Source organism: Mixophyes fleayi, chromosome 2 (assembly GCF_038048845.1).
Source record: "Mixophyes fleayi isolate aMixFle1 chromosome 2, aMixFle1.hap1, whole genome shotgun sequence".
Lineage (NCBI taxonomy): Eukaryota > Metazoa > Chordata > Amphibia > Anura > Limnodynastidae > Mixophyes > Mixophyes fleayi.
Window position 1 is genome coordinate 145,923,692 of NC_134403.1, and position 17,500 is coordinate 145,941,191.

A 17,500-nucleotide genomic window follows, 5' to 3' on the forward strand; every position below is an offset into this window, starting at 1 on the left:
GTCCAGATGCACCAGGCCAAAAATGTTACAAAGTATGGGCAAGATGGGCTAAGTCCAGGTATGCGGTGCGTTCTCTGGCCGTGGATTTTGACCCTATTTGAATATTAATTGCATTCATGGTTGGTGCTGGGGATTGCTCCCACTTAACCCCCCCCCTTTTTGGCACACTTAAAATACCATTAGCTGATTCCCACTGTATCGTTATCATGCCGCTTGCATTTAGCATTCAATATAATTATATATAGTTGAATTTGGTTACTCAAACCCAATCTAAGCTGTTCACGTGTTGGTATGTAATGTCAATTGGGTGCATTGCTTATATGTTGTTGCAAATTGTGATAATTTAAATTGTTTATGTGATCCTCCTTTTCTTATTGATGTGGAATGCATGATTTTTTTGGAACTAGGTCATGTATTGCTTTTTTCTTGTTTTGTTCATATAAAGTCTGAATAAAAAATATTTCATTTAAAAACAAATGAAGTGCGTCTCTTATCTCTAATGTGCACATAATGAACTGATAAGAAAGAATGCACATATGATTACCAGAAATAGACTACCATGCTGCAGTTAGCTCTTATGACGTCAGTATTACACAGCACCGACGTATGACAATGCATACACCATTAGCAAAGAGTCATTACACATATCCTGACCCCTCAAATGCCTCATAAGCTCAGGGGGTAAGCACCTTGTGGAAGCATCAATGCATATGAATTTTCACGTGTTTACATCATTATGATCATTGACAAAAACAAAACAAATAGGCAAACATGTACGGAAAATAACCTTGTATTCAATAGCTATGCTTAGAAATGAAATACATAAACCATTTTATAAGCCAGGGCTCCACTGGAACACACCAGTTCTGTGAGCAGAGCAATTCTGTCATTCCTAAGTGCATCTGGTTAGTCAGACAAACACTATTTCATCTGTAAATGAAGACTGACAAGGGTGTTCTTTAATAAATGAAGGGTGTGGATTCATAAAGCTGATGGAGAATGTACTGCTTCCCCTTACTGGCCACATTTACGAAAAAAAGACAACTAATTACGTCAGAATTTTTATTCACTAACATTTTCCATTTTCCCCCCATAATATAACAAGCTGAATACAGGGTTTATTGCGGCAGACACAGCTGTGAGAATAGATTGCATTATTACATGCTTGTTTGGTGCTATTAAGACACAAACAGATGTGCAGTTTACCGCAGAGGTAAACAACCCGACAATATTACATGAAAAAATGTACAAAATAATAGTAATAATAATAAATCTCCAAGACAAATTGTGCTGTTGATTTATGATCATAGCTTAAGGTTTTGGCGCAAAATCTTTTAAAAGCAAAACGTCAAATATAATATATTTAAATCTAATAGATAGTGTAACAATCTTAATTCAAATTCATTGCAAAACCTTTTTTCCTAACTGGTTACCATCTGAACCATGTGACTTAACTCACTTATCAAAATATGGGCATGGGGAAGATCCGAAGGTCACTTGGTAAAAAAAATAAAGAAAATCCCCAAATGAATGTTTATCTTTAAGAAAAAAAAATGAATCACTTCCACTGACCCCAACTGAGGAAAGTGATTAATAAGAAAATGCTTGGAGTCATTTGTCAGACAGACAATCCAGTCATATCAGATACCCCATTACACTCACTTACAGGCTCCTCTGCATCTTGCACATGGTAATGTGCTTCAAGTTTAATTTAGTTCCTGTGTAAACAACATTCTTCACGAAGTCAAGTACTGCCTGCAGCTGAACCGCAGGAGTCACATCAATTAATTTTCTTCTACTTGATTAGGAAAACTGTTTTGCAATTCTCATTACGCCAACCAAGATTCACTTCCACACCATAAGAACCTTTCCTCTTAATATACTCTGGATGGGCACAGGTGATCGCTTTCTAAAGATGTGGGGCTCATCTTCACTCTGGGGATGCGCAATGTTGTTAAGTCTCAGTTACCAGACTCTCATCAGCACTGCTGTACACAAATACTTTAATTACAGAAAAAGCAATCATGTTTACTTAAGTGTGACAGAGACAAGGCTCCACAACCAGGTAAAAATAAAGCTATGGCCAAAAGTTTTGAGAATGACACAAATATCTTTCAAAAAATCTGCTGCCTGAGTTTTTATAATGACAATTTTCATATACTACAGAATGTCATGAAGAGTGATCAGATGAATTTCATTTAAAAGTCCCTCCTTGCCATGACAATGAACTTTATCCCAAAAACAACATTTCCACTGCGTTTCAACCCTGCCACAAAAGGACCAGCTGAAATCAGGTCAGTGATGCTCTGGTTAACACAGGTGAGAGTGTTGACAAGGACAAGGCTGGAGATCACTGTCATGTTGATTGAGATAGAACAGCAGACTGGAAGCTCCTTTTAAAGCTTCCAGTCTGTTGTTCTATCTCAATCAACATGACAGTGATCTCCAGCCTCGTCCTCGTCATTGTTCTTCCTCTGTTAATCATGGTTATCTGCAAGGAAACACGTGCAGTCATCATTACGTTGCACAAAAAGGGCTCCACATGCAAAGATATTGCTGCTAGTAAGATTGCACCTAAATCAACCATTTAGCAGACCATCAAGAACTTCAAGGAGAGAGGTTCAATAGTTGTGAAAAAGTCTTCAGGGCGCCCAAGAACTTCCAGCAAGCGCCAGGACCATCTCCTAAAGTTGATTCAGCTGCAGGATTGGGGCATCACAAGTGCAAAGCTTGCTCAGGAATGGCAGCAGACAGGTGTGAGTGCATCTGCACACACAGTGAGGCAAAGACTTTTGGAGGATGGCTTGGTGTCAAGAAGGCCAGCAAAGAAGCCAATTATCTTTATTATTATTATTATCTTCAGGAAAAACATCAGGGACAGACTGATATTCTGCAAAAGGTACAGGGATTGGACTACTGAGGACTGGGGTAAAGTCATTTTCTCTAATGAATCCCCTTTTATACTGTTTAGGGCATCTGGAAAAATGTTTCTCGGGAGAAGAAAAGGTGAGCGCTACCGTCAGTCCTGTGTCTTGCCAACTGTAAAGCATCCTGGAGACCATTCATGTGTAGGGTTCAGCCAAAGGAGTGGACTCACTCACAATTTTGCCTAAGAACGCAGCCATGAATAAAGAATGGTACCAAAACATCCTCCAAGAGCAACTCCTACCAACCATCCAAGAACAGTTTGTGACAAACAATGCCTTTCCCAGCATGATGGAGCACCTTGCCATAAGGCAAAAGTACTAACCAAGTGGCTCGGGAATGAAAACATCAAAATTTTGGGTCCATGGCCAGGAAACTCCACAGACCTTAATCCCATTGACAGTTTATGGTCAATCCTCAAGAGGGTGGTAAACAAACAAAAACCCACAAATTCTGATAAACTCCAAGCATTGATTAGGCAAGAATGGGCGGCCATCAGTCAGTAAGTGGCCCAGAAGTGGATTGACAGCATGCCAGGGAGAATTGCAGAGGTATTCAAAAAGAAAGGTCAACACTGCAAATATTGACTCTTTACATAAACTTAATCTAATTGTCAATAAAAGTGTTTGACACTCATAAAATGCTTGTAATTTTTCTTCAGTATACCATAGCAACATCTGACAAACACTGAAGCAGCAAACTTTGTCAAAACCAATACTTGTGTCATTCTCAAAAATTTGGGCCATTACTGTAGTATTTCAGTATAGAGGATAAGAGATCACCTGATGGAAGCGGATTGGTGGTTAGTGCCAAGAAAGAAAAATGTCCAAGATCTCCAAGCTTTAAATAAAAATGTGTCAAATTTAGATGGTGGTTGTGCAATTTAAAAAAATTAAATAAAACCATATTTTTAAAGTTTCATAATTGAGGGGTATATATTAAAAACTGATCAGCAAATAAAACATGTTTCTCCACTAAATGGCAAATCGCAAAATGTATAAAGGGTTTTTGGCAACCAAAATCAAAGATTTCTCTTGCCATAACTCACTTAACATACTTCCTGACTGCACAGAACAGGTGCCAAAATCAGGACTGCTGGAAGGTATAAGACCACCACAGCCCCATTACTTGTCATTTCTCCCCAATCACATTCCTCTTCCCTTGTAATTAGATTCTCCCCACAGTCTTCTCTTCCTGTTTGTTCAATTCCTTCCTCCCTTACTGTAATACATATTCTCCTTTCTCAGCCTCCCTGTAATTCCACCCCCCCCCCCAACTTTACTATAATCCATCCTCCCAACCCTCCTCTATAACTCATCCCCCACCTCCCTAATTAAACTTCCTCAATTTTCAATCCTCTCCAGGTGGGCTCCCTTCCCACCTTGCTCTAAATTACAGCGAGGGGGCGATTGACCTGCAATCTTTCCCTCCCCTGCCACTTCTCACCTGAATGCAGTCTCTGTGGTCGCTAAGCATTGCGTTTCAAGGATACATTTTAAATGCACAGTGATCACTCTCAAACACTCATGTGTACAGTACGATCCTCCAAGTATTTCACAGGTTAGGAATTCTAGTCTTAGGATTTCTTACAAAGTCTACTTTACAAGTCTTGACTACATACCATTAAAGGCCCAGTAACCTTAAGATCTTAATTTGTGTTGCGTGCGGGAAATCAAACGTGAAAATACTTTCTGTTTATATGTTCTATCTTTGGCTAAAGACCTTTCTCTGGGAGCGCATTTGTTTATGCATACAGCAAGCAGTCGTGAGTGGTCCATGAAGGTCCTTTATATATATTGTTCATGTGAAAATGCCTCTCCTAAAATCCATGTGTCTGAAGAAGTGCTCTCTGGCAATAAAAATAAGCTTGAGGGAAAAAAAGAGGCGTAAGTATGAATAGAAATCTGGCAAACTTCCACATAACGACCATGCTGTAACTGAATGTCTGCTGCAGAGAGCAGACACCACGCGGTCTCCATTACTCAGTTCTTATCAATATTGGCTGTAACATTAAAGAGAAGTGAATACAGAGAGGAACTGGGTTCCCACAAGCAAAACAAAACAAAACCTCTGCCTCCACTTTAACCCTTCGCAATCAGATGTGTCTTGAATCAGACATCTCCGTCACGATCACACATATATTCCTATGCCAAGACTAAACTAAAAATATGGTCGCTTATTTTGTAAATAAACTGCGCTCTTGTGTTCCAACACGAACTAACAACTGCTTCTTAGTCTAATAAATGAATGTAATATTTTGGTATTCATAGTGTATTATGAAATATATATTGTACCGTCAAATCCCCATTTTACATTCCCTGACGTTACACTTTCCAGGAATTGAATGCACTTCAAAAGGCCTATTTCCCCGATTTCGCATGATCTCTTCCAGGATGTTACGCCATAAACATTCCCAGATGCAGTATTTTATAGTGTTCTAGATCTGTACAGTAGTTTTGTATCGCTACACAAAACTATACTACAATCACATTGTAAGTTATTTCTTAGTAATGTAAAAATATAGAACTGGAGAGGTTTGCTCAATTTTATTTCAAGCTGACATTTTAATTTACTGGACAGCTCGGATCTGTTTCTTCATTAAAAATGCCCAGCATATTTAGAGCGATTATGTGCTGGACTTTTCTAAATTACCATGAATTTTATTTTTATTTTACTTTAAGTTTCGGGAGTTAAAACTTTTCCACCTATTTTTCCTGGTCACTTGCATATGGGGTCATAAACTACAACAGTATACTAGACAGGAAAACAAAACAAACAAAATGACACTAGCCCCTCACCCCTTCTGCCCCTTGCTAATTTGCACTAGTTATTACTACTACAAAAAAGTACCCCTAGATTTGTTTTAGGAAATTTACAAAGTATCCCACGTCTTCTTTATTGGCGTTTGGTGTACTAAAGAGAGCCCCCAAAGGCTTTAAAATATATTTACACAGAGTGTGTATTTTTCCCCTGTCCCTTCCCCAGCTATCTGCGACACACATTTATGTACGAGGACATCACACTTTGGATACGGATGGGCACGCTCACAAAACGCTCTATACAGAATGCTGCTGTGCATCAGGTATCAAGGAGAACCCAGTTGTACATAAATACTGCCAACAGATGAAACATTCAGCATGCTTTAATATATTTTTCAATATGCTACACTAATATAACTTACTCAGAAATAGGGGGTTTTGGTCTGTCAAATTGTTCTAAAAAAATTCAGTAAAATGCTCAGGTATCAGTTCTACATTACAGATAAGTTAATATATCTTCATTTGTTAAAGTTGAATTAGTTAACCCGAGCGAGAAAAATGATTATATGCCCCTTAAGGAGCTCATCTGCTCATACATGCACACGTGAAAGAGAAACATAATGGTGTTCTAAGACTGCACCATAGATTATTAAAGCCAAGTAACAATTGGGACATGAAATGGGTTGTCAGAAATATGACAACATTTTTTAATTATATTTCTGAACAGACATAGCTGACATTTAGGGGAAGTCGTTTGTTTTTGCATTATCCTCAAAACACCAATAGAATGGTTTTCCATTAGTGGCCATAAGATCATGAACTGAAGAATAATTTAATAATTTAATTGCATTGTCAAGCAATAATTTGGAACATTATATCATAGGAATACTCTCACTTTACACAAAGAGAGGATGTATACATTTTCAATGTAGGATTTTCCCCCCACTATTGGCCACGTTACTGCCGAAAGTAACGTGGCCTGCGCTTTATTACCGTTATTACGGTAATTTTAAGCCAGATTTCTGATTAAATGCCTAGTGGCGTGTGTGAAAAAAAAAAAACAAGCTGCAGCGCCACATGCTGAGCAGAGTTATACACTGACCTATATATTTCTTGAAGGAGAAGTGACAGTTGGGAGTGGTATATATATATATATATATATATATACACATATACATATACACTTAAATAAGGGAGGGGATATAAAGTTAAAATAACCAGATAGTCATGTCAATTACTGTAGGACAACAGCCCATTAGCAGAAGTCTGCAATAGTAATCAACCTGCATGTACACACACACAGCAGCATGATTGACAGTGTTCAAGTCAGGGCAACCTAAAGCAATACTCAGGACTACACTCATACTGTTCATATCAGGTCAACTTGTAGGTTGTTTTTTTTGGGGGGTTTTTTAAACACATTTTATAAACAATATTGCTTACAAATGCAAACAGAAATTCAACAGGAATCCAGCAATAATAATACTTAGATAGGTACGAGTCATAGATCAGTTCAACATGTGACACATGAGACCATAAATGACCATGTTGTCATAGCGTTCTTGCATTGTGAAGTCCACTGCGTGCTGGACCTAAACCGCAGTGAGGTTCAGCAATAACATTTCAAACTATAAAGGGAGGGGTTTGTAGGAGGGGGGATAGGTGGAGTGAGGGGTAGGATAGAAAGGTGAAGGGGGGAGGGAAGTAATAAGAAAAGTGTAAAAAAAAAAGAGAGAATCACCAAATGGGAGGAATAGTAGGCAGTCAGTGGTATTTGAGGACTGACATTCAGTTACAAGTAGAGAATCAGGTCAGAATTGGATTTAGAGCCGATTATGGTACGAGGTCCATGGAGACCAGAATTTATGGAAAGATACAGAGGAGCCCCTCAGTGTGCTCCATCTGATAGATCTGCCATACTCTGCTGCAGACCATCTGAGCTGTCGGTGGTGAGGAATTCTTCCAGGAAGCCGTGATTGGCAGGTCGCTGCACTAATAATGTGTTTGAACAACCTGTGGGCATGAGGAGGGTAGTCTGGGGTAGGTAAGGGCAGGAGTACATGCTTAGGAGTGGAGGGTAGGGGGACACTGAGGATTGTGGAAGCAAAGGAAAGGAAGCGGTCCAGAATGGACGTAGTTTGGGACAGTCCCACCATATATGCATGAAAGTGCCTGTAGGTTGTTTTTTGACGATCTATTGATGAGTTCTATTCGACATTACAGCTGCTGCTGTAATACATTACCCATGATGCTTACCCAGTCACTGAGGATAGCTAGAGCTAGCTTAGGAAAGGTTGGCCATTGAAGTATAGCTGTAGAAACTATGGAGCAAGTACAACATTACAGGAGTTAATAGTAACTAAATGGGGACAGAATACTGGGAGGATAAACTACACATAGAAAAGATGGCGAGGATCCATGACGTCGTCTATCACTGTGCATGGTCAGGACATCTGGCTAAATCAAAGCTCTCATATCTTACAAGTACTCTACAGGCGCACATAATTGCATGGTGATTCTGTTATTGTTACTGTCTGGACAGAACACTATTTTTATACACAGAAAATTATATAAGAGAACATGGCTTTCTACAAGCCTGAAATTACATTTTGGCATAACACAATCTATGATCTTGTAATTTCAGGAAACTGGACAGTACATTCGATGAACTGCTACCACACTCATAATACACAGGTGCCCAAGGGGGATGAAAGTTTAAAAACATTCAAGAAAGCTTTACAGATTAACACCTGCGCACATTGTAATTGTATTTCAAAAGGATTGTTTTTGAGTTTCATACAGATACTAAAAGTCTAAAAGGCAATTTGGCTTAGGTTTTGAAATTATATATATTATATTAAATCGGTCATAATGTAAAGCAGTGAAAAAAACAATTGTTTATAGAATCATGGCTCTAATCTGACCTGTACTTCTGAGTCTGCGTCCACATGTTGCATCTGAAACCAAGTTTCTCTGTTGTTATACTTCTGCAGATCTTCTTTTAGTATTGCAACTTTGCCTAGAAGAGAAATGGGAAAACATAAATATAGCAATATGTAGTGTGTCCCAGACCAACACTTTTTTTCCCCCCTTTTTTGAACTATTTAAAAAAAAAAAAATCTAAATATTTTTATTTGAATTTAAACACATACAAGAAAAATCTAAATCTAATACTCTATACAAAATAAAAAATCTACCTAAAACAAGGAACACTATTCTAAAACCTAAACACCCGATAGAGGTGGTGCGATACAAGAATACAAAAAATTTGAATAATTCCATGAGTTACATGAAGGTGGTACGGTAGAGGGTCCTCAGCTAACAAAACAAAATTTCAGAAAATGTGTGCGCCTGCACCCCCGATGACACCAGGGAATCGCCCTTGAATCCCATATGGCTTCAAGGGCGATTACCTGGTGTTGTGTATCTCTGTATTGCCTTAAAGGTAAGCACCCATGCTAACTTAAGGCAATACAGAGATATACAAAACTGCCCACAATCAGCCAGCCACATCCCATCCTCAAGGATATTCAGTCCGATTCAGCATCAAAGTCCTCCGCCAGCGACCGCACAGCATATTGCGACCTATAATGCTCCCCCATTCTAGCTGTGGCTATTGAGCAGTGGTGGCAGTAAACATAAAAGGTAACAGACAAAAATTTCACCCTAGTATATAGGAGACCTTATGCCATAAACACTACGGGCCTAATTCATTAAGGATCTTAAATTAAGAAGTTTCTTATTTAAGTCTCCTGGACAAAACCATGTTACAATGCAGGGGGTGCAAATTAGTTTTCTGTTTTGCACATAAGTTAAATACTGACTGTTTTTTCATGTAGCACACAAATACTTGATAGCTTATTTGTACACTGACATTTAAAGTTGATATTTGTGTGCTACATGAAAAAATAGACAGTATTGAACTTATGTGCAAAACAGAAAACTAATTTGCACCCCTTGTATTGTAACATGGTATTGTCCAGGAGACTTAAATAAGAAACTTCTTAGTTTAAGATCCTTAATGAATCAGTCCCTACAATTCTTTGGGATATACACAGACCCTCCTTAGACAAGGCAAACCCTGCATGCTGAGTAATACAATTGTTACACTCTCAAAGTACATAAAAAAAGAATGTTTAAATTTAACGTAACAACTATTTCACATAGTGCTTTGTGCACTATGTAAAATTTACCAAAGAAGATAGGTGTTTGTCTATGGGGGGGGGAGATAAACGCATGTCCTACATGCTAATGCAGGAACTCCATAAGAGAATCAGCCCGCATTGTGCACTATTCTCTCGCTAGCACTCAAGTCCTGTGTAACAAAAAGGGCATAGACATAGGGAGAAGAGCTGGCCACAAAACCATTCATTTGGTTGTCCAGTATCTCTGTTTGCCAACAAATACTCAAGTTGAGGAATGCGTGGCTGGTTTAAAAGGTGAATTACACTTGTATAATATATTTAAACCCTAATGGTAATTTATATACAATTACGTTGACAGAATTAGTGTTAATTGTTGGTTTGATGGTTCCCATACATTTAAATGAAAAATTGATTCATTAAAAATAATCAAGCAACAAGATACATTTCCTCATGAGCATGTTCTCCAGATTAAAAAGCATTTTCTGTGTACACACAGAAGACACAGCCAATTGATAGGCTGAACCAATATTCATGGAAATGCAGATTACAGTGAACCATTAATATTACTAAACGGTTATAAAAATAGGAGAACTCTTTGTAGCCCACGTTGCAGTAACACAAGTGGGTGGACTGTTTGTGTTTCTACAACCCAGAAACACTGATCCAAATCTTGCACGGATAAGCTCAAACAAGACTGAAAACAGCAGTCTCCAGCAGGATTTTATGGTTCTGCCTCTCTGGCTCTATCCGTGCTAGCAAGACAGCAGTTCAGTGAGCACAAGACGTATTTATTTCAATGAACAACCTAGCTAAGTCGTGTTGTTTTAGTCTGCAGAGTTAATCTACCATCGACGTTCCCTTTTGTAATATACAGCAACACAAGAAGGCTCATCGACTATAATAACACAACTAGATTGAGAAATGAAAGAGTTCGTCTTGCAGACTTCATTTTGGTAGATCTAAAACAAAGACTGACATCTGATGCACTTGATGCCAAGTTAAAGGAAAATAAATAATTCCAACATGTCATAACACTGTTACCATAATAAAAAAGAATAAGTAGGTCAGAATACGTATCAAGAACCCCACCGGGACCAGTTTAATCTCATCCAGCAACAGCTGGGTAATATGGAACATAAGAGTGGACAAGGAAAACATGGATCCTGCTTGTTGGTTGCAGTATCTGGATGGATAACTGCCACCCATCATCCTCACCCTGCTTAATGCAATGCTATAATTACATAATACTTCATTTGTCTTCACCTCCTACAATCAGCAATTTAATGTTAACAGAAAAAATTATGTTGTTTAACACTAGTCTTCATATTAATTTGATATTTCTATTTTAAGATCATGCATTTGATTTACTACTCATCACCTGGCATTGTGCTATTAACTGAATGTCTATCTCTATTTAGGCTGTTAGCAGAACAGACATGGATACTATATAATCAATGCTGCAAAAAAAAAAAAAAAATGTTATGTTCAATTCTAATTTGGTTTACACTAAATTCATCAATATCTTTAATGTCGCTGCCCAAGTTTACATATCAGTAAATAAGAAGAATCGAACTAAGGGACCTATTTCTTTTCAGGTCAGAAAAGAGGATTTATGTACTTACGTTAAATCCGTTTCTCTGATTCCGTCTGGGGGTCACTGCTTACCATGGGTTGTGGAGGGTAGCTTGGGAGTTGGCACCTAACTAGTTAATTTAGTACTGCTGGCAAACCCCTCCCCTCTACAAACCCCCTGCCTCTTCCTGTCCAGTTAGTTTTAACAAGCCCAAGATAAAAAAGGGCAGTCACACAAGAACACACAGAAGAAAACAGAAGGTAGGGATCGCAGTGTCCCCCAGACGGAATCAGAGAAACGGATTTAACGTAAGTACATAAATCCTCTTTTCTCCTTCATCTGGTCTGGGGGACACTGCTTACCATGGGGACGTTCTAAAGCAGCCCCCTAAGGGTGGGACTACTCTGAAAGCCCTGCTCGTAAAGCACTACGAGCAAAATTTGCATCCGCAGAGGCAAATATATTAAACTGGTAAAATTTGGTAAAGGTGTGGACAGAGGACCAGGTGGCTGCCCTGCAAAGCTGGTCCGCAGAAGCTCCATTCCTTGCTGCCCACGAGGCCCCAACCGATCTGGTGGAATGGGCCGTAAGTCTCTCCGGCACAGCACGGTTAGCATTGATATAAGCTTGCCTGATGGTAGACGTAATCCATCTGGCGATGGATTGTTTTGAGGCTGGCCAGCCTCTCTTATTAGCGTCATAAAGAACAAACAGTGAGTCAGTTCGTCTAATCTGGGAAGTTCTTTTAACATAAATGCGGAGAGCTCTAACCACATCCAACTTTTTCATCGATTGCTGATCCGTATGAGAAGTGGATGAGAAAACCGGAACAATTATTTCCTGGTTTAGATGAAAAGCCGAAACTAACTTTGGCACAAAGAAAGGAAGGGTTCTTAACACCGCTCTGTCCTCGTGGAACACCAAATAAGGTTCCCGACAGGACAGGGCTCCTAATTCAGAAACTCTGCGAGCAGAGGCAATAGCCAGAAGAAAAAGGACCTTCCAGGTCAAACACTTCAAATCCGCCCTGTTCAAAGGCTCGAAGGGGGGTCCCTTGAGCATGTCCAGAACCAGATTGAGATCCCATGGAGCTGTAGGAGGAACATAAGGAGGCTGTATATGGAGAACTCCTTGGAAAAAAGTCCTAATGTCTGGTAAGTCAGCCAACTTCGTATGGAAAAATATCGAAAGGGCTGAAACCTGAACCTTTAAGGAGTCTAATCTAAGGCCTGCTTCTAAGCCATGCTGAAGGAAAGCTAACAAGCGAGGGAGGCGAAAGGAGGACGAGTGGTATGTCCTACTTTCACACCATCTAATATATGCCTTCCAAATCCGGTGATAGATGCGAGATGACACTGGTTTCCTAGCTCGCATCAACGTTTGAATTACACTGGAAGAAAACCCTCTAGCCCTCCAAAGGCTGGCTTCAACAGCCATGCCGTTAAATTGAGCTGATGTAAATTCTGGTGATGGAATGGACCTTGAAAAAGAAGGTCGTGACGATACGGAAGGTGGAATCCCGGACCTTCCGCCATAGATATTATTTCTGCGAACCACACACGCCGTGGCCAGAAGGGGGCTACCAGAATTACTGGTAGGGAACCCTGTCTAACTCGTCTGAGGACACGAGGAAGCATGGGGATCGGAGGAAACAGATATCCCATCCTGAATTCCCATGACATCGTCAGGACGTCCACTGCCGCCGCTAGGGCATCTCTTACCCTTGCGCAGAACATGTGGACCTTTTTGTTGTGTCTGGAAGCCATGAGGTCTATGTCTGGAAGACCCCACCTGTGAACCAGAGATTGGAAGACTTCCAGGTGAAGTGACCACTCCCCCGGCATCATCTGGTTTCGACTTAGATAGTCCGCCTCCCAGTTTTCTATTCCTGGAATGAAAACTGCTGATATTGCCGGAACATATAGCTCTGCCCAAACAATATTTGGGCTGCGATATCCATCGCCGCTGCGCTCCTGGTTCCTCCTTGTCTGTTGACATATGCCACGCCGTGGCATTGTCGGACTGGATGGCTCTGAAGAAGGGATTGTGCTCCCTGAAGGGCTAGAAGAATGGCCCTCAATTCCAATACATTTATTGGGAGAGCCGACTCCTGAACCGACCAACATCCCTGGAGCCGGAGGTGCAGGACCACCGCTCCCCAACCTTTGAGGCTGGCGTCCGTCGTGGCTATGATCCACGACCAAGGTGCGAAGGATCTGCCCACATTCAAGTGATCCTGGCACATCCACCACTGAAGAGATGTTCTCGCCCTCTTGGATAGAGAAATCTTTTGAAGATCTAGGCGTGAACCTGACCACTTCGACAATAGGTCCCACTGGAAACAAACGAGAATGAGCTCGACCGAAGTGAATGGTCTCGAAGGAGGCCACCATCTTTCCCAGTAGCCTCATGCACAAGAGCATTGAGGGTCTGGGAGAAGACAGAACCTGGGAGGTTACCTTCTGAATAGAGGTGATCTTCTCTACTGGGAGAAATATCCTTTGTTTGCTGGTGTCCATGATGAGTCCCAGGAACACCATGCGCTGACACGGAACCAACTGGGATTTCCTTAAATTTATCAGCCATCCGTGGCCCTCGAGAACCGCTTGGGTGAGGGATAGGTGATAGCTTAGGCAACTCTCTGAGGAAGCCTTGATTAGCAGGTCGTCCAAATAAGGAACGACCTGAACACCCTGCAGGTGAAGACATGCTGCCATCACTGACATAATCTTTGTGAAGACCCTTGGCGCTGTTGATAAGCCAAAGGGGAGGGCCCGAAACTGATAGTGAACTGATCCCACCGAAAATCTGAGAAGGGACTGATGGTGGATCTAAATGGGAATATGGAGATACGCGTCCTTTATATCTATGGACGCTATGAACTGATCTTTCTCTAGGCCGTTTATCACTGACCTTAGAGATTCCATCCGAAACTTGTCCACCCTTAAGTGAACATTGAGACCCTTTAGATTTAAAATAGGACGAAAGGAGCCGTCCGGCTTCGGGACTAGGAATAGGTTGGAATAAAACCCTGTTCCTATCTGGCAATCTGGAACTTTGGCGATGACCCTCTGAGCTTGAAGAGAAGCTACACAATCCTGTATAGCCTGTCTTTTTACTGGATTTCGGGAAAGAGGGGCCTGGAAGTAACGGCGTGGAGCCAGGCCTGAAAGGTCTATTTTGTACCCCTCTGAAATAATTCCCCGAATCCAAGGATCTTGGGAAGACGCTGCCCACTGTTCGTAAAACAGAGACAGACGTCCCCCCACAGGCACCCCCTGCAATACAGGGTGGTCGTCAGGACGCAGGCTTCTCCTGAGATTTAGGGGCCTGGCGTTTGGATGCAAACGAGGACCTCCCTCTGGTAGAGGAGCCTCTGGAATTGGATTGCCTGCCTCTAAAGGGCTGTCCCCTATGGGAAGAGGCCCCACGAAAGGGCTGACGAAAGGAGCTACCCCTCGGGGCGCGGCTCCTGCTAGCATAGACTGGCAAGGACGTGCTCTTGCCCCCCGTGGCCTGGGAAATAAGGGTATCTAATTCCGGGCCGAACAAACCTGCAGCCGAGAAGGGGATAATTTCAACGGACCTTTTCGATTCCGCATCACCTTCCCAGGATTTCAACCAAAGCGTCCTTCTGGCTGAAATGGAGGCCGCCTGAATGGAAGAGGAGACTGCCGCTGAGTTCTGGGCTGCTTCATAAATATATCCCGAAGCCTCCTTTAGGTGTAAGGCTAGGGGAAGAAATTCAGAGTCCTGTAAGGCCTCAGCTAGCTGGTCTGCCCATGCCTCCATGGCTCTAGCCACCCAGGCCGAGGCAAATGTGGGTCTAAAGGCAGAACCCGCAGCCGCAAATATGGATTTGAGCTGTGATTCAACCTTGCGGTCATTGGCGTCCGGCAGGGACGCTGAACCCGGGGCTGGGAGTAAAGTATGTTTTGCTAAGCGAGCAATGGGAATGTCCACCTTGGGAATACTTTCCCAGCGAGCCACTTCTTCTTCCTGTAAGGGATACAGGGAAGAGAACCTCTTGGGGATAGAAAATCTTTTATCGGGATGTTTCCATGCCCCTTCAGCGATATCTCTAAGTTCCGCAGAGGGAGGAAAACGGCTGGCCTTCCTCTTGGCCTTTTTAAAGAGACTTCTGTCTCTGGGGGTTACATCTTCCGGTTCCGGGAGATCCAACGCCTATCTTACCGCTAAAACCAAATCATTTACAAATTGGCCCTTAGACACTTCTCCCTGCTCAGAGGAATGACCTTGGTCAGTGTCCGAATAAATTTCCCCTTCTTCAGACTCCTCCTCAGAATCTGAGAGGGTCAATAGGGGATTAACATATCTAGGCCTCTTTCTTTTAGCAGGCGGGGTACTAGAAGGGTCAAGTAGCTGGTTAAGCTTATTCAGCCCTCTGATAAAAGCTGTGGACCATGCCGGTTCTGTAGCAACCAGGGCTGGGTCAGTCTGTAATGAGGATGGTCCCGGCAAACTCAAAGCACTAGAACCTGAGGAAGCCGGGGGGTCTGACTGTAAACTTGCATTACTAGACACAGAAGTTGCCACAGTAGTCAGCAACTGGTTAGACTGAAGGACCATTTGAGCTAAAGAGCTAACCGACTGCGTAAGGGAGGTAACCCAGGCCGGTTCCACTGACGGTGGGACTGAAACCTGTGGTATCTGTGCAGTGGAAGCCTCAGCTTCGCATGCCGTGCAGAGCACCAACGGGTCCCTCTGAGCAATAGGTAATTTAACATTACATTTTGAACATGTGAAATATTTTGGCATAGGGCCCTTTCCCTTATCCGTCATATTTATAAAGGAAAGCACACCAAGCACACAGTAATAAAAAAAAAATCTAGCTGAATATACAGATAGATAGTTAATATATAGAGAGAGAGTAAAATAAGCAATGAAAAACAGAGCAATACCAAGTAAACAACTGATATATTCTAAAAGTTGTACTTGAAATAGTAAACACCATAAATATCAAAGGCTAGTAGGAGGCTATAATAGTAAACCTGCTAGCCCAGTATAACCACATCAGATATGTGTGTAAATAAAGGTGATACTTAGCCAAAGGCCACCCTGGGGAGCAGATCTGACAGCAGTCTGTGCTTTCTCCTCAGCTCTGTTCCTTTTCCCGGGCTTGTGCTGGCGCCAAAAGACCTGGGAAGGACCATCTCTCTCTCTGAAGGAAAGGGGGGAACTCTATGTATTAGCTCCCCCTTCCTGTAGTTCTTTTTCTCATGTCTTCTTCTTTCTTCTAAAAAGAACTATCATAATAGTGGCAGAGTGGTGGAGACCTCTAGGACAGAGGTCTCCGCAGCGGAAGGTATCCGACGCCCCCCTCCTATGACTGAGGGGGGAATCTTGGTTTAGCCCCTTCTCGGCGCTTCTGCCGAAATCCAAGATGGCCACCGTCATCTTCATTACCCGATAACCAGCGCTCTATGCCTGTAATGGCAGCGCCGGTTATCGGGGAGGCTATGGGAGTGCAGCGGTCCATGAGACCGCTTGTCACTCCCTTCAATCAGGCACCTTGTCTTCAGCCCCTGTCAGTGAGAACCGCTGGCTCTCAGCTGACAGGGGAATGCCTGCGCTGCCAAGCTGTGAGTGTGTTCTCTATATTAGAACACACTCCAGCGCTGCCACCTAAAAAAGTAAAAAGTAAAAGGAAAAAAATAAATTTTTTAAACATTAAACTAAGCAGTAAAAAATAAGGCTGCCCAACTCCAGGGCACCTAAAAAAAACTGGACAGGAAGAGGCAGGGGGTTTGTAGAGGGGAGGGGTTTGCCAGCAGTACTAAATTAACTAGTTAGGTGCCAACTCCCAAGCTCCCCTCCACAACCCATGGTAAGCAGTGTCCCCCAGACCGGATGAATCAGAAACATAATATTTTCACTGATGGTTATTTGTCTGTTGTTGAAAATCATCATCACCATTTATTTATATAGCGTCACTGATTCCGCAGCGCTGTACAGAGAACTCATTCACATCAGTCCCTGCCCCATTGGAGCTTACAGTCTAAATTCCCTACCTTACACACAGACAGACAGAGAGAGACTAGGGTCAATTTAGGTAGCAGCCAATTAACCTACTAGTA

At 41.9% G+C, this 17,500-nt stretch overlaps 1 protein-coding gene across 2 annotated transcripts in view; it reads right to left on the reverse strand.

The window, feature by feature from the left end:
• Nucleotides 1-17,500, reverse strand: part of RASA3 (RAS p21 protein activator 3) — a 153,098-nt gene that overhangs the window by 51,191 nt on the left and 84,407 nt on the right. For both annotated transcript variants that reach the window (XM_075200169.1, XM_075200168.1), the window contains exon 4: nucleotides 8,609-8,703. In XM_075200169.1, coding sequence (XP_075056270.1) covers nucleotides 8,609-8,703 — 95 coding nt within the window. The remainder of the gene's footprint in view (nucleotides 1-8,608; nucleotides 8,704-17,500) is intronic.